General features: G+C 39.5%; 1 protein-coding gene across 1 annotated transcript in view; it reads right to left on the reverse strand.

Annotated features, from left to right (window-relative positions):
• plekhg7 (pleckstrin homology domain containing, family G (with RhoGef domain) member 7) overlaps nt 1–20122 on the reverse strand; it is a 100426-nt gene that overhangs the window by 30621 nt on the left and 49683 nt on the right. Inside the window, exons 3-5 of the mRNA XM_028815482.2 lie at nt 8375–8493; nt 946–986; nt 358–453 (exon numbers count right to left, since the gene is read on the reverse strand). Of these exons, the coding sequence (XP_028671315.2) occupies nt 358–453; nt 946–986; nt 8375–8493 (256 nt within the window). The remainder of the gene's footprint in view (nt 1–357; nt 454–945; nt 987–8374; nt 8494–20122) is intronic.

A 20122-nucleotide genomic window follows, 5' to 3' on the forward strand; every position in this document is an offset into this window, starting at 1 on the left:
ACAAGGGAGGTCATGCTGTAGTGGCCCCAAAGCCAGGTTAATAGTTTGAACCAGATGTCCTGTTGTATTGTTTAGCCATTACCGGGGCAGATCAGTGTCACACGATTTCTAATTCCAATAGGTGAGGACCTCACGTAACACTCACTGCTCAGCTTCCTCCCTCTTTTCTGTGTTCTGCAAGTTTTTCTTTCAGTGTGAGCTACTTCGTGCCTTCTTCATTTGTACCTCCTAGTCATGTCTGGTTGATTCCTACCGTGGGAGCTAAACTTATCTGTGTGTCTTCTGACAGACTTATAATGCATGTTAAGTAAAACCCTGTAAGGAATGGACCGTTTGTTAGTGGTGTCTGTTTGGCACCTTGTAGTTCTGAAATTCACAGCTCCTCCAGTCGTGAAGCCTTATGGAAGAAAGATTCTTCTCCACATCAGATAACAGCTTTAGTCTTTCTTTGCTCTGTAATCAGAAAGGGTTAAAAGTTAATTGAAAAAGAAGAAGTCCAGAAATGCTCATTTTAAATCCATCCATCTCCCTGTCCCAGGGCTGTGCAGTGCTGGAGCCTGAAAACACAGACGGGTGGGCCATTAATGCATTGAAGGCACGTTGTCACCCATGCCTATACTATTTAGAACTGTAAGTCAACTTAAAATGCACCTATTTGAGAAATATGAGAGAACGCTGAAGTACCAAAACATCAACGTGGAGCTGTGGGTGCAAACTGGAAACAGGCCAGTGAGCAGCCTCGGTATTAAATGGAGGCTGGGCACGTTCTTAATTACATTTTTATTGTCTTTGTTAAACATATTGTTAGATTCCCAAGTAAACTAAACATTTTTTGCAAAGAATAAACCATAGAGTCTACAATACAAGCTATTTTATAGATTTTTGGAACATTTCAATCCTTGGCTGTAAAATTTAAGTAGGAGAAGGAAAAGAAAAAACACTTACTGTGCTTCGTTTTGTAACGGGCCTTTTGGACTTTTTAGAATCTGAAATTTAAAAAAATTGGTTAAGGATATTTTACATAGAAACAAAATAACGAATATAAGGTGACAAAATGCCACAAGGAAGCTGGGAAAATAAGAACATTTTTTTTTGCACTTCACAGCTTGTTTCTCAGAGTGAAGGCTGTATTTAAACAAGAAAATCAAATGTTTTATCTGAGATTACATATTTAAACTGCACTTAAACAACAAAACAGCTGGACTTCAGCAAGAATTAAACTAAAGCAAAGAGGTTAAAACTGTAAAAATAAATGTTGACAACTCAGCTCAAATGTGTCTTATTTTAATAAATCAGTCTTCAAATGAAATAAATCACCAATAAATCAGTCGATTTTTCTTACATATACGAAGTACCCTTAACACTATCTACCTTCACAATGTATGTTACAGAGCAAACAAGTAATCAAATAAATAAACTGATCGGTACAATACATTTAACATAAACGTGAATAAAACAAAAAAAGGAATGACAGATACCGAAGTAAGTATGCCTGACTGACATGAAACATCAAAAGAAGCTTTATAAAATCAAACTCAGCTGCAATACAAAACTGGAAAGAATGAGAGACTAAAAGAGAACAATATACATGTTGGAGTCAATTTGAAACAGTAAACTGCTCTATAATTGAAGTTGCACAGAATTTCCCCATAACAACACTGGGAGAGCTGCGTGTGCTATGGGAAAAAAATTAGACTTGGGGTCACATAGTCATTTAGGGGTAATACAGTTTTTGCACATAAAGTGTTTTGGTACACTTTCCAAATTAAAAGGTAACATCAGTTAAGTGTTTTGGTTTCCAGTGCACAGTGAAATATATAAAAGTAAACAAGCACAATGTTCCAGGAGGATGGTTCAAGAATCTGGCTGATGTAATGTCCTTTCATGCACCTAGTAAGATTTGCTAGTTAGCACGTATATAGTTTTCATAACAGAATAAGAGCGGAATTCAATAGATACTGAAGAACAAGGATATAACGGAAAATGACTTTTATTTTAGACTGGTTATGCTCTATGCTAAAGCACCTCGTGTTTTTTAACCATTCAGAGTATGGTATGTAAGCACAAATCCAGCACTGATATGCAAATTCAGTTTTATAGAACAGACTTCTCCCCTTTGTTTGATTACTCTGTGACAGTCTGCTGTGATCAATGCTCCTTCTTCAAGCATTTGCTAAAGAGATCATTAAAGACACAATGGACACATTTTCTCCTGCCTGGTTTCTGACTCAAAGAGGTTTTATCAAACTCATCCTAGTAAAGGATAAGTTTCTTTCTTGAATTAATATGTTAATTTCTACCACAGCGCATAAGCCATACTTCTGCTGCCCCTATCACCACTTAATCCTTCTGCTGCTTGAGCAAAGTTAATCATGGAAATAAAAAGAAAAAAGTAATTTATCTAGAATTGAAGGTAAGCAAAAAGGAATTATGTAGGTTATGTATTACTCTGTAAAGGACAAAGTGAACAAATATGTCCTCAGGATTTACATTACACTAAAAACAACTCTACGGCTACATTATCTGACACTGTAATTTATTGGCAAAGCTCTCCATCATGGTTCACAGCAGAAAACAATTTTATACATATTTGAGGTTTTCACTGTGCATGTCTTTTAAAAATGTTATGTCTTGAAAATGGGAACTGCAATCAGTCACAACTAGCAAAGGGGCATCAATCGAGTCCATTTTGACATCACTTGTATTGGAAACTGCTGTCCATGAAAGCTATTGAACCACTACAAGAATATTTGGGCTACATTTTTAACTAAGTTATATTGTAAAGTACTACTAAAAAGCATGGCATTAATGTAGTCTACTCACACATTCAATTGCATTGAGTTTTTTTTTTTTTTGTTTTTTCTGTCCCCCCTGGCCATCGGACCTTACTCTTATTCTATGTTAACTAATGTTGTCTTATTTTAATTTCTTATTTTGTCCTTTATTTTTCTTTTCTTCACTATGTAAAGCACTTTGAGCTACTTTTTTGTATGAAAATGTGCTATGTAAATAAATGTTGTTGTTGTTGTTGCATTTTACTATCACTGATTATATAAGAATATAACTCACCATTACAAAAATACTGATAACTTGCTGTTTTGAAGTAACTAAATTTAAAATACTCCAATGTTCAAATTAGTTACAGAAGTCTCTGAACACACCAGAATTTAATGTCATGCAAACATTTTCTAACTTGTTTTTCTTCTTTTTTTTTTTTTTTTTGTTCTTTATTTCGCCTTATACAATTTCTTGTATTAGGAATTTGTTAGTTTTCGCATACCCCTTGGGGTCAGAGCGCAGGGTCAGCCATTGTACAGCGCCCCTGGAGCAATTACAGGTTAAAGATCTTGCTCAAGGGCCCAGCAGAGTAGGATCTCTTTTGGCAGTGACTGGGATTTGAACCGGCAACCTTCTGGATACCAGCATAGATCCTTAACAAATCACAGAGACAAACATTTGAAAAAGTCTGTTTATTTATTAGAGAGAAAGAAACAAAATTCTCTCACGGGCAGTTTGTATTGTCACGATGTAAGTCCAAACACATTCAAAATTCAATGCAATATTGACCAAAATTTAATTCAAAAAATTGTTTTTACTGAAGTTTTACAGTAAAAGTGTAAGTTTAAAAAATATTTGCGTGTTAATTTCAAAGCCAAACAGAACGATATCGTATAACGCAAGGAAAAACTTGAACACAACATGATATATAATTTACTTTCAAATTATTACATTTTACTATTTTTTAATATGGTTAGTTACTCGCTGTAATGTACATCCACATCCTCATATGCGAGTGGCAGAACCGCAAATTGGCTTGCGCCCCCTAGTTGTAAACAAAATAAAAGTCTATATTTTGGCAATATACAAATATTTTGTGTTTTGTAGAATAATCTGTTGTTATGTAAAGTTGTGATAGCGCTTGTTGTTAATGGTTCTGGTTTAAGATGGTAAAGTCTTATGTCCTCAGTTGACTTTGTTTTATTTTGTATTTTATATTACATCAAATTTTTAATGACTCTATGTACGTGCTGTCCAGCAGTCCCTTAGGCAATACCAGCAATTACTAAGCTTTTTCTTATAATTATAGAGAACTTGGGCTTCTTAGTAAGATCAAAGCAAATGAAGTAACTAAGGCCCCCAGGCCTGCACTCAATGCCATCAAATAAAGAACTTGTTATGGACCCTGAGAGAGAGCAAGAGAGATACGGCACAATATAAACTGGTGAGGACAGATGTTTCTTTATACTTCCGGGCATCAATGGACACATCTAGTAGTATCAGATCAGCTTTACTGCAAGTGCTTAGTTGTTGTTGGGGCCCAAGGGCCGCTATGCATTATGCATTATTATTATGGCAGAATAATAGAAGATGGCCACAATAACCCAAGGGTTTTGTTCTCTGTAGTTAATAAACTACTCCAACCCGCATGTGGCCCAACTATCTCTTCCACTGAAGTCTGTGAGAAATTCCTCCACTTTTTCCGTAATAAAATTAAAGATCTAAATAATTCAACTAACATAAATACATCATCTGTTTATATCTCTCCCTGTTTTCCCACTCCATCCAGCTCCTTCTCTAAGTTCTCACCAGTCACATCTGCTTTTGTTAATAACCTGCTTTGTAAGATGAGGCCGACTACTTGTGTACTTGAACCCATCCCCAGCACACTACTTAAATCCTGCCTTCATGCCATAATCCCGACTGTTACAACAATAATAAACTCATCCCTTGACATTGGCTCTGTGCTGCTCACTATTAAAATCGCTTCTGTAATCCCAATGTTAAAAAAGTCTGGTCTTGATGCTGACAATCTTAACAATTTCCGGCCTATTTCCCACTTACCTTTTCTGTCAAAAGTTCTTGAGCGTGTTGTAGCTTCCCCACTCACCAACTACTTAACCTCTAATAATTTGATGGAACCCTTTCAGTCTGGTTTCAGAGCACAGCACAGCTGTGAAACTGCTCTGCTACAGGTAACCAATGATTTGTTTATGGCAGCAGACTCTGGACAAACCAGCATATTAATTCTGTTAGACCTCAGTGCAGCATTTGACACTGTCAGACATGACATTCTACTGTCCAGAATGGAGAACATGCTGGGTATCTCTGGCACTGCCCTCCAGTGGTTCAAGTCCTATCTGACTGATAGGCACAAGTTTGTTAGTCTTGGCAACAGCAGATCCAGCTCAGTGCCAGTCACAGAAGGAGTTCCTCAGGGCTCTGTCCTCGGCCCTCTTCTCTTCTGTATTTATATTCTTCCCCTTGGCCATATTATCCGTAGCTATGGACTGGGTTATCATTTTTATGCAGATGATACTCAGCTCTATTTCAATGTTAAAAGTGGAACTTCATCAGAGCTTTCTCAGCTCACAACTTGCCTCAGTGAAATTAAATCCTGGATGGAGGAGCACTCTTTAAAATTAAATTGCAACAAAACTGAACTCCTGCAAATTGGGACTAAAATGCAACTTAATAAAATGAGCTCCTTCCCAGTCCATCTTGGTGGTGATCTCATCAGACCTGCCTCTACTGCAAAGAATCTTGGTGTCATTTTTGGTTCCTTCCTCTCTTATTCCGCTCACATAAATCACATTAAGAAACTTTCTTACTTTCACCTCCATAACATATCCCGTGTTCGCTCCTTCCTCTCCTTCTCTAATGCTGAGAAACTTGTCCATGCTTTTATCACATCCCGCATTGATTATTGTAATTCCCTACTGGCAGGTGCCCCTTCTAATCTTATATCACAGCTCCAGCTTATTCAAAACTCAGCTGCAAGAGTCCTTACTCGAACCAGCAGCAGCGAGCACATAACACCCATCCTGCTCTGCCTTCACTGGCTCCCCGTGTCCTACAGAATCGAATATAAAATTCTATTAATAACCTACAAAGCCTTAAATGACCTTGCGCCAAACTACATCAGTGACCTTCTACATCACTATGTGCCTGCCCGCCCACTAAGGTCCTCTGATTCTGGCAATCTTGTTGTACCCCACACTAATCTACACTCCATGGGTGACAGGGCCTTCAGCTGTATAGCGCCCAGACTCTGGAATGACCTACCAAAATTAATTAGATCAGCTGACTCCATGAATTGTTTTAAAAAACAACTCAAAACTCATCTGTTCAGGAAAGCTTTTAGCTCTACCTGACGTTATTACCCCTCTCTCAGTTTACCTCTCTGTCAAGATGCTCATGTAACCTGTGTGTGTGTGTGTGCTAGACCATCAATTATGTTGTCTGTTGCCTGCTTTTCTCTGAATTCACTATCTTACTCTTCTCTATTTATTTATCTGGTTTAGGACAATGCTATATACTGTATACCCTGCCGTTCTTTCTTAAACTCTGTAAAGTGCCCTGAGCATGGGAAAGGCGCTATATAAATAAAATGTATTATTATTATTATGGTATGCTGCAGTGACATAAGCCAGTCTTGTTGTGAATTGCCTCAGATGCAGCACATGTATGTCTCTACCTGCCTTTGTTGACATACAGTAATAGTCATATCGCATTGACAGATGGTTTAAAAACAGGTGTGCAGTTTCTTATAGATCCTTGTGATTAATATGAAAATCTTCACGGCCAAGACAGTTAACTGCTTTTGAACTCTGGTTTGACACCCTCCAAGAACCGAGTGTGTAAACCTGGACTCAACTCCTCGACTTGACTATCAGCAACAGCATATCAAAACTAAAGGACTGCTGAATAATGTTTAATTTAGTTATTGATGTAAAGAGTCAATTTATGTTTTTTGTGAAATTCACATTGTAGAAACTGTTATATGTTTTATACTGTACATTGCTTTCTTTACTGAACAAAGTGCACATAAGAATTCCCTTTTGCTTTGTCTCTCCATCCAGTCCATCCATTTTCTACTGCTTATCTGGGTTTGGCTCGAGGGGACAGCAGTCTAAGCAAACATCCCCACCACCTTATCCAGCTTCTGTGGAGGAATACCAAGGTGTTTCCAGGCCAACTAGGCAGTACAAGCTCTCCATTGTGTCCTAGGTTTGCCCAAAGGTCTTCTACCGGTTGGACATACTTGAAACACCTGCCCAGGGAGTCATATAGGAGGCATCATAATCAGATGCTTGAACCACCTCAACTGGCTCCTTTCAATGTGGAGGAGCAGTGGCTCAACTTTGAGTTCCTCTCGAATGTCTATGCTTCTCACCCTGTCTCTAGGGTTGAGCTCAGACATCTGTGATGGAAGATCATTTCCGCCGCTTATATCCAAAAATTAGTTCTTTCATTCACTAACCACAACACTCATGATCATGTAGGAACATAGACTGACCAGTAAATCGACACTTTTGCCTTCTGACTCAGCTCTCTCTTCACCACGACTAACCAGTACAACATCTGCATAACTACAGATTCCCTCACTCGTGAACAAGATTCCAAGATGCTTAAATTTCTCAGGAAAGGAAACACCTCATCTCTAACCTGGAGGTGGCACTCTTTCTGTCTGGGAATGATGATCTCAGACTTGGAGGTGTTGATTCTCGTTCCATTTGCTTCACTCTTGGCCCCAAACCACCACAATGCACACCTAAGGTCAATACCTGATGAAGCCAAGCGGACCACATTATCTGCAAAATGCAGAGGTCACCAGACTGGACTTGCTCCACCCCTTGTATGCACCTAGAAATTCTGTCCATAAAAATTATTAACACGATTAGTGACAAAGGGCAGCTCTGGTGGAGTCCTGCACTCAACAGATACAAATCTGACTTACAGCCGGCAGTGCTGACCAACTTTTATCTCCACTTGTACAGGGACACAGTGGTCCACAACAGTTGGCCTGGCAACCAAAACCCACCCATAAACCCCCCTCCCCCCAATTTATACAACCCATGGGACATGTATGTATGCCTTTTCCAGGTTCACAGACTACAAACAGACTGGTTGGTCAGACAACCCTCCAGAATTCTCTTCAGGGTAAAGAGCTGGTCCAATGATCTGAGATTGGGACAAAATCTGCATTGTTCCTCCTGGCTCTGAGGCTCAACCAACAGCTGGACTCTGCTTTCTAACACCCTGGAATTAGCCTTCAAATGGGAGGCTGAGGAGTGTGCTCCCCTAACGCTGGAACACGCCCTCAAGTCCCCCTTCCTAAAAATGAAGACCATCACTGCAGACTGCAGACATCAATCTCAAGGAACTGTCCCAACCTCCATGCAATGTTAAAAGAGGTGTATCTTTGTGACATATGAAAATATAGCAACTAAATTAAACAAAGGAAAGACAGAGTGATGTACATGTGTACTGTTTAGGTCAATGAATACATTTCATCCAATACTGTATATAAACACACAAAAAATGGCACACCAAATACTGAAACCAAAGGCTTTTAATGATGTTTCAAACATACCTGACAAACGGGAATGATTCCAGAGATCTGCCACACCATCTGTGACAAATAAGTCCCCAGGTGATACATCAAGGCCTGGCAAACTCACCACAAAAGAACTCCGCCTGCGTTCCTGGAGTCTGGACAACAGAAAAAACATTTGTTAAGGAAATCAGAATTAAATATGTGCTATGCATTTAAACACACTGCAAGGGTTCTGTAGATGATCTAAACACACCTACCAACCCTTTCCTTAATTAGTGTCCCGTTTTTGCTGCTAATTAACGTCTTTTGCTTTCATTTAAATTGACTTGAAACATAATAACACGCCACAATAAAACATCTACTCCATTCAGTAAGTCCATTTGTGGAAACAGAAAACAGACTCACTGTGCCCCAACCTGTATACACTGAACATAAATGGTAAACTCACGTTTTTACACTCAAAGATCAGAATGGCACACAGCAGAGCAGAGGTCTTTAGTGACAAAGGACTAAAGTAGTGCATCTGTTTAGTATATTTAACCTCCTTTGCATTGCATTTTATTCCAAAAAACATGTAAAAAGTGTTGCCTTTTTTGGCATGAAAAATTCAATTTTTATTAAATCTCAAAGGTATAATAATGATACAAATCATAATAGTAATGATAAATAAAAATAATAATATGAAATGAAAAAAAATGTAAAAAATAATAACAACAGTAATAATATTACTACTAATGATGCCAAAACAGTATATAATCTCAAAATGAGTCCTTTGTGTGGTAAATCTTAAAGCACGGTCAAAGATATACTCCAATAGTACAGTTGGGACAATATTAGCGTGTTCCTTTTTTGGGTTTTCTTTCCAGATTTATCAGTTTTTAAACAACACACTGCACAGGTATCAGTTCAATTCTGCTTTTTTTCTGTTGGAGGTATACAATCAATAAAATGTCTACCAATAAGACGCTCTGGATTGATCTGCGATGTGCTGGGTCTCTTTAGTGGTACTGTGGACGGTGGATGTGTGGCAATGATTTGTTCTACAAGCTGGCATGTAAAGTTTGCATGAGATACAGTTTTTTGTTTGTAGAATGTGAATGCATTCCAAATGCACTGTTCCACCAGATGACGAAATATCTTTTTGCAGTATTACTTTTGTTGTCTCCTCATAATGGGATAGAAAGTCAATTTTGATCCACGTGATTTATGCTACCCATCGTGCTATTGTTGCTGACCACAACACAAGACTTCATAACCTGCTTGTTGCCTTTTGCCTGCACAGTGACTGTAGCTGCATTATTTACAGTGCTAAGAAGACAAACTTCTTTCTTGTCCTTCCATTTCATCACAAGCATTTTACCCTTTTGCCAAGCTGCTAGTGCACCTCACTGTAATTTAGCTCTGCCACAGTCTTCAGACATGCCATGACGGTTCCATATGCATCAGTCTTTCTTTGCAGCAAGATGTCAAATAGCTCTAGTGAAGTATAAAAATTGTCCATGCTTACACAGTAACCTTGATTCAGCAGAGCACCTATCAAAGTCAGCACTGATGACGTGGCAACACTGTACTGATTGTATTTCGGATCAAACATTGTCCTTTTCCCTGTGTACAGAATAGAATTTCAGAAATTTAACTTTATGCTAAATCTTGCTCTTTTTGATGTGAAGTACCAAATCCATGACAGTCTACCCTTATAAGCCATGAGACTTTCATTGATGCGTTCATCACGGTCTGGAATGTAAATGCTATGAAATTTTACTACAATAGCCTGGTAATTCTCCCAAACTTTCTTCATTTTGAGTGCTGGATGGGTATTCTCATCAAAGTCTTCATTGTTGGTAAAGTGCAGATATTTCATAATTAGTGAAAATCTACACTCAGACATAATTTCTTCAAAGAATGGCAGCACTGACGACACTTTTTACAGCTCAAGTTATTCTTGGTTCTAATGCTTACGCAAGACACATCTGTAGAGTTGCCCAAGTGACACTCGGGACTAACGCTAAGGAGGTTAAGTAATCAGTAAACTGGGGAGTTAGGAAAAGTTTGCCTAATCCAGCTGCAAGGAGAATTTTAGTGAAAAAAAATTCAGCAAGGAAGATCTCTGGCAAATCAATCAAATTTGCTGCGAAAAGTTTTTTTTTGGGAGTCCCGGGCTGTTACCCTAGTAAGCACTTTTAATCCGCATAAGTTGTGCCAGCTTCTATCCAGCTCTTTGATCAAGTGTGGAAGAATAATTTTAGGGTAACATAGCATTCATCATAAAGAAATAGCCTAAAGGGTTAATACACATCTGAAACCTGTTCAAGCATATCAGGAAACTAGATAATGGCCAAGTGAACAACAGAGACAAAGATGTAATACACAAAATGTACTGAAAGATGGCTAAGAGATCAGATGTCCTGTGAACAACAAGACTCGCTAGTTTTTATATACACAGAAATTTCAAGGGTGGTAACTAAATCTAAAGGATAGGAGAACAATAAGCATGTAGTAAAACATACTTTTATATTATATAGATCATTTCGTTGTAAACCAAAGAACCAACCAGAGCAAATGTATACTCTGATTGACACTGTTACGTAAATTCAGTTGCTTATAACATAGGCCATGACCATTCTGATCATGCTGTTGAAGAATGCTCCCTGTTCAAGCATTAGTTTAAGAGTAATAAATTGTGCAGATGGACAACCTTATTCTCCTGCCTGTTTACTGACTTAAATGTTTTTATCAAACTTGTCCCAATTGAGGATAAGTTTCTTTCTTTAATTAAGATGATTTTTTCTTCCACCCATGCTATAATCAGACCCTTGATAAACAGCTAAAATGTTGTGTCTTTGATCTTCTTTTCTTCTCAGTATGGCAGTAGCCTTTAACTTTTTTTTTCCTTTGAATGAATATATGTATGTAAATTTTGTACTATTATTATTATTTAATATACTCTGTTAAAAATGTATACAGTAGAAAACTCATATTTGGAGCAAGACAGACACATAAGTAACAACTGCAAAAGCAGAGGGAAAAAAAGACCTGCTGGTTCAGAATGGAAGTACATATAAACACCATTATCATCAAGTCAAACATCCGTGGTTGGTAATAACACCTCTCAGTATCTCCTATAAACACAGTCAAACAGGCATTAAACCATTTCATGGCGTGTTAAAAGGTGTGGAACAGAATGTGATTAAATGAAGGCACAGGAGGCCTAGTCAAGAATGAATTAATGCCACTGTAAAACCACAGTGGCGGAAGAAACCTTAAGTAGTCTCCTGGTGCTGCTGTGATCCTGTTTCATGAAGTGCGTGCTAGAAATCTTTCACAAGATCATCTTGGGCAAGAATATACTGTTTAATTCCAAAAACCTCTCTTTTATTGTTCACATCAGAAGTCACAATGACAAAGTGGTTTAAAGTCTTGCTAAAATTAAACGGTCTTCTGGAGCATGTTGAACAAGGTCTCACTATTCCCTTGTCATTAGCTGGATAAATCAGTATCATCAAAATGAATATCTTGCCCACATTGTTATACCTTTAATGCATACCCAAGTTTATAACTTAACCTTCTTGGAAATTGGATACAATCATAAGAATAAGAAATGTACCCAAATGAAAAAAAAAGCTTTTTTCAGACTTAAATCAGAAGGAGGACTTAGAACAGGGGTCCCCAACTCCACAGTGGCTGCAGGTTTTCATTCTTACCCTTTTCTTAATTACTTACCTACTTTAGCTGCTAATTAACTTCTTTTGAATTAATTTTAATTGATTTGCTCTTGAAGACTCAGACCCCTTAATTGTTTATTTTTCCTTAATTAACATCCAAAAAATAATGAGATATAAAATTAGCCAAAACATGACCAGCAAACTGTGTCCATCATACAATATCTGAAAATAATGAAAGATGAAGGTCTCAGTAATGTTTATCTGCTCAGGTCCACAAAACATTTTAACTGTGCTCTTAGAAAAGAGAAAATCAACAATTTTGGAAATGTCTACTATTGCACAATGAGAGCAGCAACAAGCCATGGAATTAAAGAAAGGATTTAATTAGGAACAAGAGTCTGAGCCTAATTAAGCAACTGGTTGGAGTTTGAGGCCCTGACTTAGCTGGTCCTCTGTTGGCTCTTTCATTTCACATTTCATTTCTGTTTGGGTGCCATTTAAGGAAAGAAATTAAGCAATTCAGAGGAACAAATCTTAAAAAAACAAATCAATTAAAATTAATTCAAAAGAACTTAATTAGCAGCAGAAGTAAGTCACTAATTAAGGAAACGGTTAGAATGAAAATCTGCAGCCACTGCGGTCCTCCAGAACCAAAGCTAGGGACCCCTGACTTAAGATGTTACTACACAGTGGTGAACACTTGAATTCTAGAAGAATTTGTATGCAACACCGGAATTCAAGTTGTCCATATGTATAAAGTGCAGTAAACTTCTGTGGAAGCCAGCCCAGACACAGACAGGCGGACACGTTGACGTCACCCAACACATGTTTATTTACAGTCATATTTACACATGTGCACCTCAAAACCCCCAAAAGTCCAGGCCAACCTCGAATGCCTTTCACCTCAGGCCACCTCTTCTACTCTTCACTTGAGCTCTGTCCTTCTCCTCACCCGACTCTCGCTCTCGAACGGAGGGAGGCGGCCCCTTTTATCATCACCCGGATGTGCTCCAGGTGCTTCCCAGAAATCTTCCACTGGCACTCCCCAGTGTGGCGGAAGTGCTGGCTGCATACCCAGAAGCACTCCGGGTGTCCCCACTTCTCTTCCCCCCAGCACTTCCGGGTGTGGCGGAAGTGCTGTGCTCCAGGGCTCCAAAGGCATTGGGGCGCCCCCTGGTGGTGACCACGGGCCCATACAGGGTTGAGCTTCAAAGCTCTGTACCCATGGTCCCCATAGGTACCAGGGCGGTCGCCCCCACGTGGTCTGGGGAAGGAGCAAACCCTCTTCAAGTTCAAGTTCAAGCAAGTTCAAGCACTTTATTGTCATTGTGTAACACAACGAAATTACTTTTTGTGACAGCCCCGAGGTGCATTTAAAGAAAAGTTAAATAATTCCAGATATGTCATATTGCTCAAAGTACAGCAGCATAAATTGTTATTGCACCTGTTAATGAATAGTACATTACATATTCTACAGTATATTGTATTACATTAGTATATTGCACATTACCATTACATATAGCTTATTGCACATGTGCAATTTAAAAATGGTTCTTCGACTGAGGAGATTCAGAGTTGAGAAAGTTTATGGCAGATGGGTATAAGCTATATTTTAGTCTGTTTGTGCGTACACGGATTGACCTAAAGCGTCTGCCTGACGGGGAGAGCTCAAACAAAGAATTTCCAGGGTGAGTTTTGTCCTTGAGAATGTTTTTCTCATACAGCGAGTCTTATACAAGAGTTCGAGTGATGGCAGTTCAGTCCCTATAATGGCCTCTGCTGTTTTTACGACCCGCTGCAGGGCTTCTTTAGCAGCCTTGGTGCAGCTGTTGTACCAGACCATCATGCAGTTAGTTAAAATGCTCTCTATAGTGCATCTTTAGAAATTAACCAGCAGTTTCTGGGGGAGGTCAGCTCTCCTTAGCTTCCTGAGAAAATAGAGGCATTGTTGTGCTTTGCCTATTATATACTTCCGGTCCTCCGTGGCGTCCTGGCCGGGTCGCCCCCCCCAGCCACCTGCGACCCTTCAAACATAGTAAAAATCTGGTGGTACAGAATGCACTGTGAAATTGTAATCAGTATACAGTGCATCCAGAAAGTATTCACAGCGCATCACTTTTTCCACATTTTGTTATGTTACAGCCTTATTCCAAAATGGATTAAATTCATTTTTTTCCTCAGAATTCTACACACAACACACCATAATGACAACGTGAAAAAAGTTTACTTGAGATTTTTGCAAATTTATTAAAAATAAAAAAACTGAGAAATCCCTTGTACATAAGTATTCACAGCCTTTGCCATGAAGCTCAAAACTGAGCTCAGGTGCATCCTGTTTCCCCTCATCATCCTTGAGATGTTTCTGCAGCTTAATTGGAGTCCACCAGTGGTAAATTCAGATGATTGGACATGATTTGGAAAGGCACACACCTGTCTATATAAGGTCCCACAGCTGACAGTTCATGTCAGAGCACAAACCAAGCATGAAGTCAAAGGAATTGTCTGTAGACCTCCGAGACAGGATTGTCTCGAGGCACAAATCTGGGGAAGGTTACGGAAAAATTTCTGCTGCTTTGAAGGTCCCAATGAGCAGAGTGGCCTCCATCATCCGTAAGTGGAAGAAGTTCGAAACCACCAGGACTCTTCCTAGAGCTGGCTGGCCATCTAAACTGAGCGATCGGGGGAGAAGGGCCTTAGTCAGGGAGGTGACCAAGAACCCGATGGTCACTGTGGAGAGAGGAGAACTTTCCAGAAGGACAACCATCTCTGCAGCAATCCACCAATCAGGCCTGTATGGTAGAGTGGCCAGATGGAAGCCACTCCTTAGTAAAAGGTACATGGCAGCCCGCCTGGAGTTTGCCAAAAGGCACCTGAAGGACTCTCAGACCATGAGAAAGAAAATTCTCTGGTCTGATGAGACAAAGATTGAACTCTTTGGTGTGAATGCCAGGAGTCACGTTTGGAGGAAACCAGGCACCGCTCATCACCAGGCCAATACCATCCCTACAGTGAAGCATAGTGGTGGCAGCATCATGCTGTGGGGATGTTTTTCAGCGGCAGGGACTGGGAGACTAGTCAGGATAAAGGGAAAGATGACTGCAGCAATGTACAGAGACATCCTGGATGAAAACCTGCTCCAGAGCGCTCTTGACCTTAGACTGGGGCGACGGTTCATCTTTCAGCAGGACAACGACCCTAAGCACACAGCCAAGATATCAAAGGAGTGGCTTCAGGACAACTCTGTGAATGTCCTTGAGTGGCCCAGCTAGAGCCCAGACTTGAATCCGATTGAAAATCTCTGGAGAGATCTTAAAATGGCTGTGCACCGACGCTTCCCATCCAACCTGATGGAGCTTGAGAGGTGCTGCAAAGAGGAATGGGCGAAACTGGCCAAGGATACGTGTGCCAAGCTTGTGGCATCATATTCAACAAGACTAGAGGCTGTAATTGCTGCCAAAGGTGCATCGACAAAGTATTGAGCAAAGGCTGTGAATTCTTATGTACATGGGATTTCTCAGTTTTTTTATTTTTAATAAATTTGCAAAAACCTCAATTAAACTTTTTTCACGTTGTCATTATGGGGTGTTGTGTGTAGAATTCTGAGGAAAAAAATGAATTTAATCCATTTTGGAATAAGGCTGTAACATAACAAAATGTGGAAAAAGTGATGAGCTGTGAATACTTTCCGGATGCACTGTATAATAAGGAAGTGATACTGTTAAGCCAGTACAAACCAGCTTAACATTTCCTTGTTCTCTAGAATTCTATATATAGCATATTCAATAAGCTGAGACCTTCAAAGAGTGGATACTGAATCTGTGGAATACTTCATTCTAACTATAACCCCTCAAAAAACATATGAATGCTGAGACTTTGCTAGAGGCACCTCAATTTCAGAACTAAAGAACTACATTTTAAATCAGACAATGATGCTTTTTCAAAATTTGAACCAGGCTAATTCAGTTCAAAACTGTACGTGCAATAAATTGCTAATGTTGTAAACATTCAAAAATGTATTCAGTCCCAGCTCAGCAAGTCGCTAACCCAAAGTCCACAACCTGCACAGTAATTCAGAGTTACCTGACCTCGCAGATCATTCCAAAATGAGGGCAAAGCTCTCCTACAGTGTTTACCATGAGTTTTATCCAACTGTCACATCCACATGGCCAGTATGTGGCGGAATATACATGGCTGTCTCAACTGAACACGATATATGACTGATGGATGGACATTTGTTGGTATGTTGTAGCAGTTAAAGCAGTCCCAGGTCTCCATGGTAGAACAGACATGTAAATCTCACATTTGAATACCCATGTCAGCATTCATGCAAATTATGCTATTACTGCTTGATGCAATCTTTTTTCACAAAATGAAATGTTGCAAAACCTAAGCAACAGAAAAATAATAGACAAAACTGGGTTTGAATAACAAACAAAATACTGTACAGAAAAAAGAGCAATTGCTGTGTAAAATGAATTCATAATGGCTCAATCATGTTTCTCTTTTTAAGGATAAAACTGAAGATTTTACCCTGTGCATGGTCATGCTCTGCTTTATTCAATACCTGCAACAAGTTCTTAGTTGTTTTTTGTACCAATGGTAGATTGAATACAACTTGTTTCCTCAATCAGTTTGAATTTGTAATAGCCACAATTTATTTTTATGCTCAAAGTGATTTGTCATTTAGACTGTTAAAATTAGAAATTATGAAGAAGTAAAATCTGTAACATGTTTAGATTCCCAGAGTAATCACTGTCATGGAAACAACAGAGCTGCATGCAATGTCCATGCTGAGTTACCACTTTACTGACTGCTCAGTCACTGACAGCATCACACAGTATGTATAGACAATGCTGTTGAATGCAGACAGGCACTTTCTGAAGGAGAAAGTCAAGAAGTAAAGATTTAAGTGGCTTTGATTGTGGCATGGAATAGTGTGCAAGACACACCAGCAACAGTGCAACAAAAATGGCATCAGTGTATCAAGATTGGGCCAGCCAACAACACTCAGTGATGACTGGAGCATGCCATTGATGAAAGGGCTGGACAGAAGCTGGCACAACTTATGAAGATGAAAAGATGATAGATAGATAGATAGATAGATAGATAGATAGATAGATAGATAGATAGATAGATAGATAGATAGATAGATAGATAGATAGATAGATAGATAGATAGATAGATAGATAGATAGATAGATAGATAGATAGATAGATAGATAGATAGATAGATAGGAAAGGCATTACCTGACATAAGGGACAGCCTATATCATAAACTCCATGTATTCATGGATTCAGTTTGTCTTGTGTTAACAATGCAGGCCAGTGCTTGCTCTGTGTGTGTTTCCATTTCTGCTACTGGGTTTCTCAACATGAGCAAAGAAATACATGAATGTCACAGGATTGATGCCAATTAGGTTTATCCCCTCAAAGAAGTAGTGTGCATTGTGTGACTAGCATGTTTATGATGGGCCACTCCACAAGACTAGCACAGTTCTGGACTTATTCCAGAAAAATGAAAGTGAATTCCACTTATTGTAGAGTTCACCCTGGTCTCAGTCACTGGATCAACTGAGAATCTTTAGGAAGAGTCTCAGTGAGCTATTTGGAGCTTGGGAAAGGCATTATATAAATACAATGTATTGTTATTATTACTATTATAGCAGTACCTAATTTAAACACAAGCCAGCATCCCCGTGCTGTACTTCAGAAATTCAGACTGTTCTGAGGGACAACCAAATCAATTTTAGCAGTTTACTAAATCGCTGAGGCTTTTTAATATTGTATGATTTAGAAATTCCCCAAAAGGAAGTTTAATATTACTGAGAAAATTCCATAGGAAATTGCAGAACTATTCTTGACTGTTACATTGCTGCCATACCCTGCAGAAAAAGACTGGCACACTTTCTGAGAGTTAATGTTGGTAGTGTGCTGACAAAGAATTTATCAGTGCCCTGATGGAAAGTGACCAATATTTTTACATTTAGTAATTACATATTATTTGTTATAAAGGGTAATATAATTACAAATTATTTGTTATACAAGGTAATGTTTGTTTCGATTAGTTCACTAATCTCAGTGATTTTGGCTATAAACAAATAGTGGCTGAATTCATTACCAAATAATTAAAAAGTAAAACACTGAAAGTTATGTTTTCTTTAGAATTAAAATGCAAAATAGAAAATGTTATTTTTTCTATGTTTAAAAATTCATATTTTGTAGTCTCAAATTACTTTATGCTTCTCATAATTTTGCCTGAAGAAGGGGCCTGAGTTGCCTCGAAAGCTTGCATATTGTAATCTTTTTAGTTAGCCAATAAAAGGTGTCATTTTGCTTGGCTTTTCTCTACATTCATAATGGCTAACACAGTACAACACCCTAGTACTGCTTCTCATAAGAAATAAACAAGATACTTTAATCATTGCACCCTTCACAGTTCAGCCCCCACTTGAGACAACCCCCACTTGATGCTTACAGTGCCACCACAGTTAAAACAAAGTAAACTTCTCAATCTCTGGTGCCTACCATAATTTACAGGAGTGGTTCTTGTCAAAGACTGTCATTTAGAAAAGTCAGTCAGTCATTGTCTAACCTGCTTAGTCCTGAACAGAGTCATGGTAGTGCCAGAGCCAATCCCAGCTAGCAGAGGGCACAAGGCAGGAACAAACCCTGGACAAAGCGCCAGTCAAGCGCAGGGCAAACACGCTTACCCACACACACTCCCCAACCACACACACAAGGGGCAGTTTAGGCTTGCCAATTCAGCTAACCTGCATGTCTTTGGACTGTAGGGGCGACTGTAGCACCCGTAGGAAACCCACACAGACACGGGGAGAACATGTAAACTCCACGCAGGGAGGACCTGGGATGTGAACTCCGGTCTCCTTATGGGGAAGGCAGCAGTGCTATCACTGTGTTGCCCTTCATTTATAAAGTTATTACTTAAATTACAATAGTATTTGTAATAGTGCTTATCCCACTGTGATGCCCAGGTGCCCACAGCCTGTCATCTTCTTGTACCGAGGACATCTATAGTCATGAGACAGAGATTACCTACAGCAATAAGGACACAAAACAACAAGGTAGGTGCAAACAGCACTTTGTGGTGTTTATTTAAAACAAGGCAATGTCCAATAAAGAAAGTATGGAGTAAAATCTTCAAATAAATAATCCACTGATATTCCATTAAAACTAAGGAGAAAATCAGTCAGGATCGGCCCTTTTCTTTTTCACCTTGCTACTCATTTTCCTTCTCTCTTGTTTTGCCCTGCTCACACATCTTCTAGTTATACTTGATGGGAAGAAGACACTCGTGAATGTAGTCCATGTAAAACTCCTCATCCTATCCACCTTCTGTCTGTGTCCACCAAGATGCACCGAGCCCAACTCCATTATCCTGCCACCTCTGTTGGTGTTCCTGTGAGCATTCAATCACTCCTGCTCTCGACTGTTCAGCAAGAACAATCTGGTCTGCCCCTGGCCAGGGCCATCTTAACTTATGGGCACAATGGGCACTGGCCAGACACCCCAGGAGAATATTGCCCACAATGTTTCTGATACCTATGTATGTTCCTGTTTTGCTGTCAAAACAGGGGCCCCAGTGCACTACTTTTTCTGGGGGTATGATGCTGTTAGGACAGCCTTGCAGAGCCTCTCACTCCACTCATTCATGGGGTTTCCCCAGACACTTCACTGCCTCACTTCCACACTGCCTCCAATCCAATCCTTTCCTCTCGTTACACCAATCAGACTTCCTTTGTTTGTTCTTTTCCTCTGTCCCTGTCATCTCACTGTCATATCCCTTTTATTCCCAGTGACTGCAGGTGTGCCAAGTGGCCCGCTCTGATGAGGGACAGCTATGCTAACTGCCTTCTTGCACACTACAAACTATTATTAAATTCACTCATCAAGACCTCTGTGCCCACATGGCTTTCCTTCCACAGGCCTACACTCATGGGGTCTGTGCTGCCTCACTGTCTTTAATAAAACCTTGCACTGCCATGGATCCCTAATGTGCTGCACCACACCCACTGTACTTTCCACATTCATTAAGTAAGTTGAGGTTAAGGTGCGGCTTCATATTGCTATTGTCACCTTTGCCTCTTGATCAATGAACAACGGGG

This window comes from Erpetoichthys calabaricus, chromosome 1 (assembly GCF_900747795.2).
Source record: "Erpetoichthys calabaricus chromosome 1, fErpCal1.3, whole genome shotgun sequence".
Taxonomy (NCBI): Eukaryota; Metazoa; Chordata; class Cladistia; order Polypteriformes; family Polypteridae; genus Erpetoichthys; species Erpetoichthys calabaricus.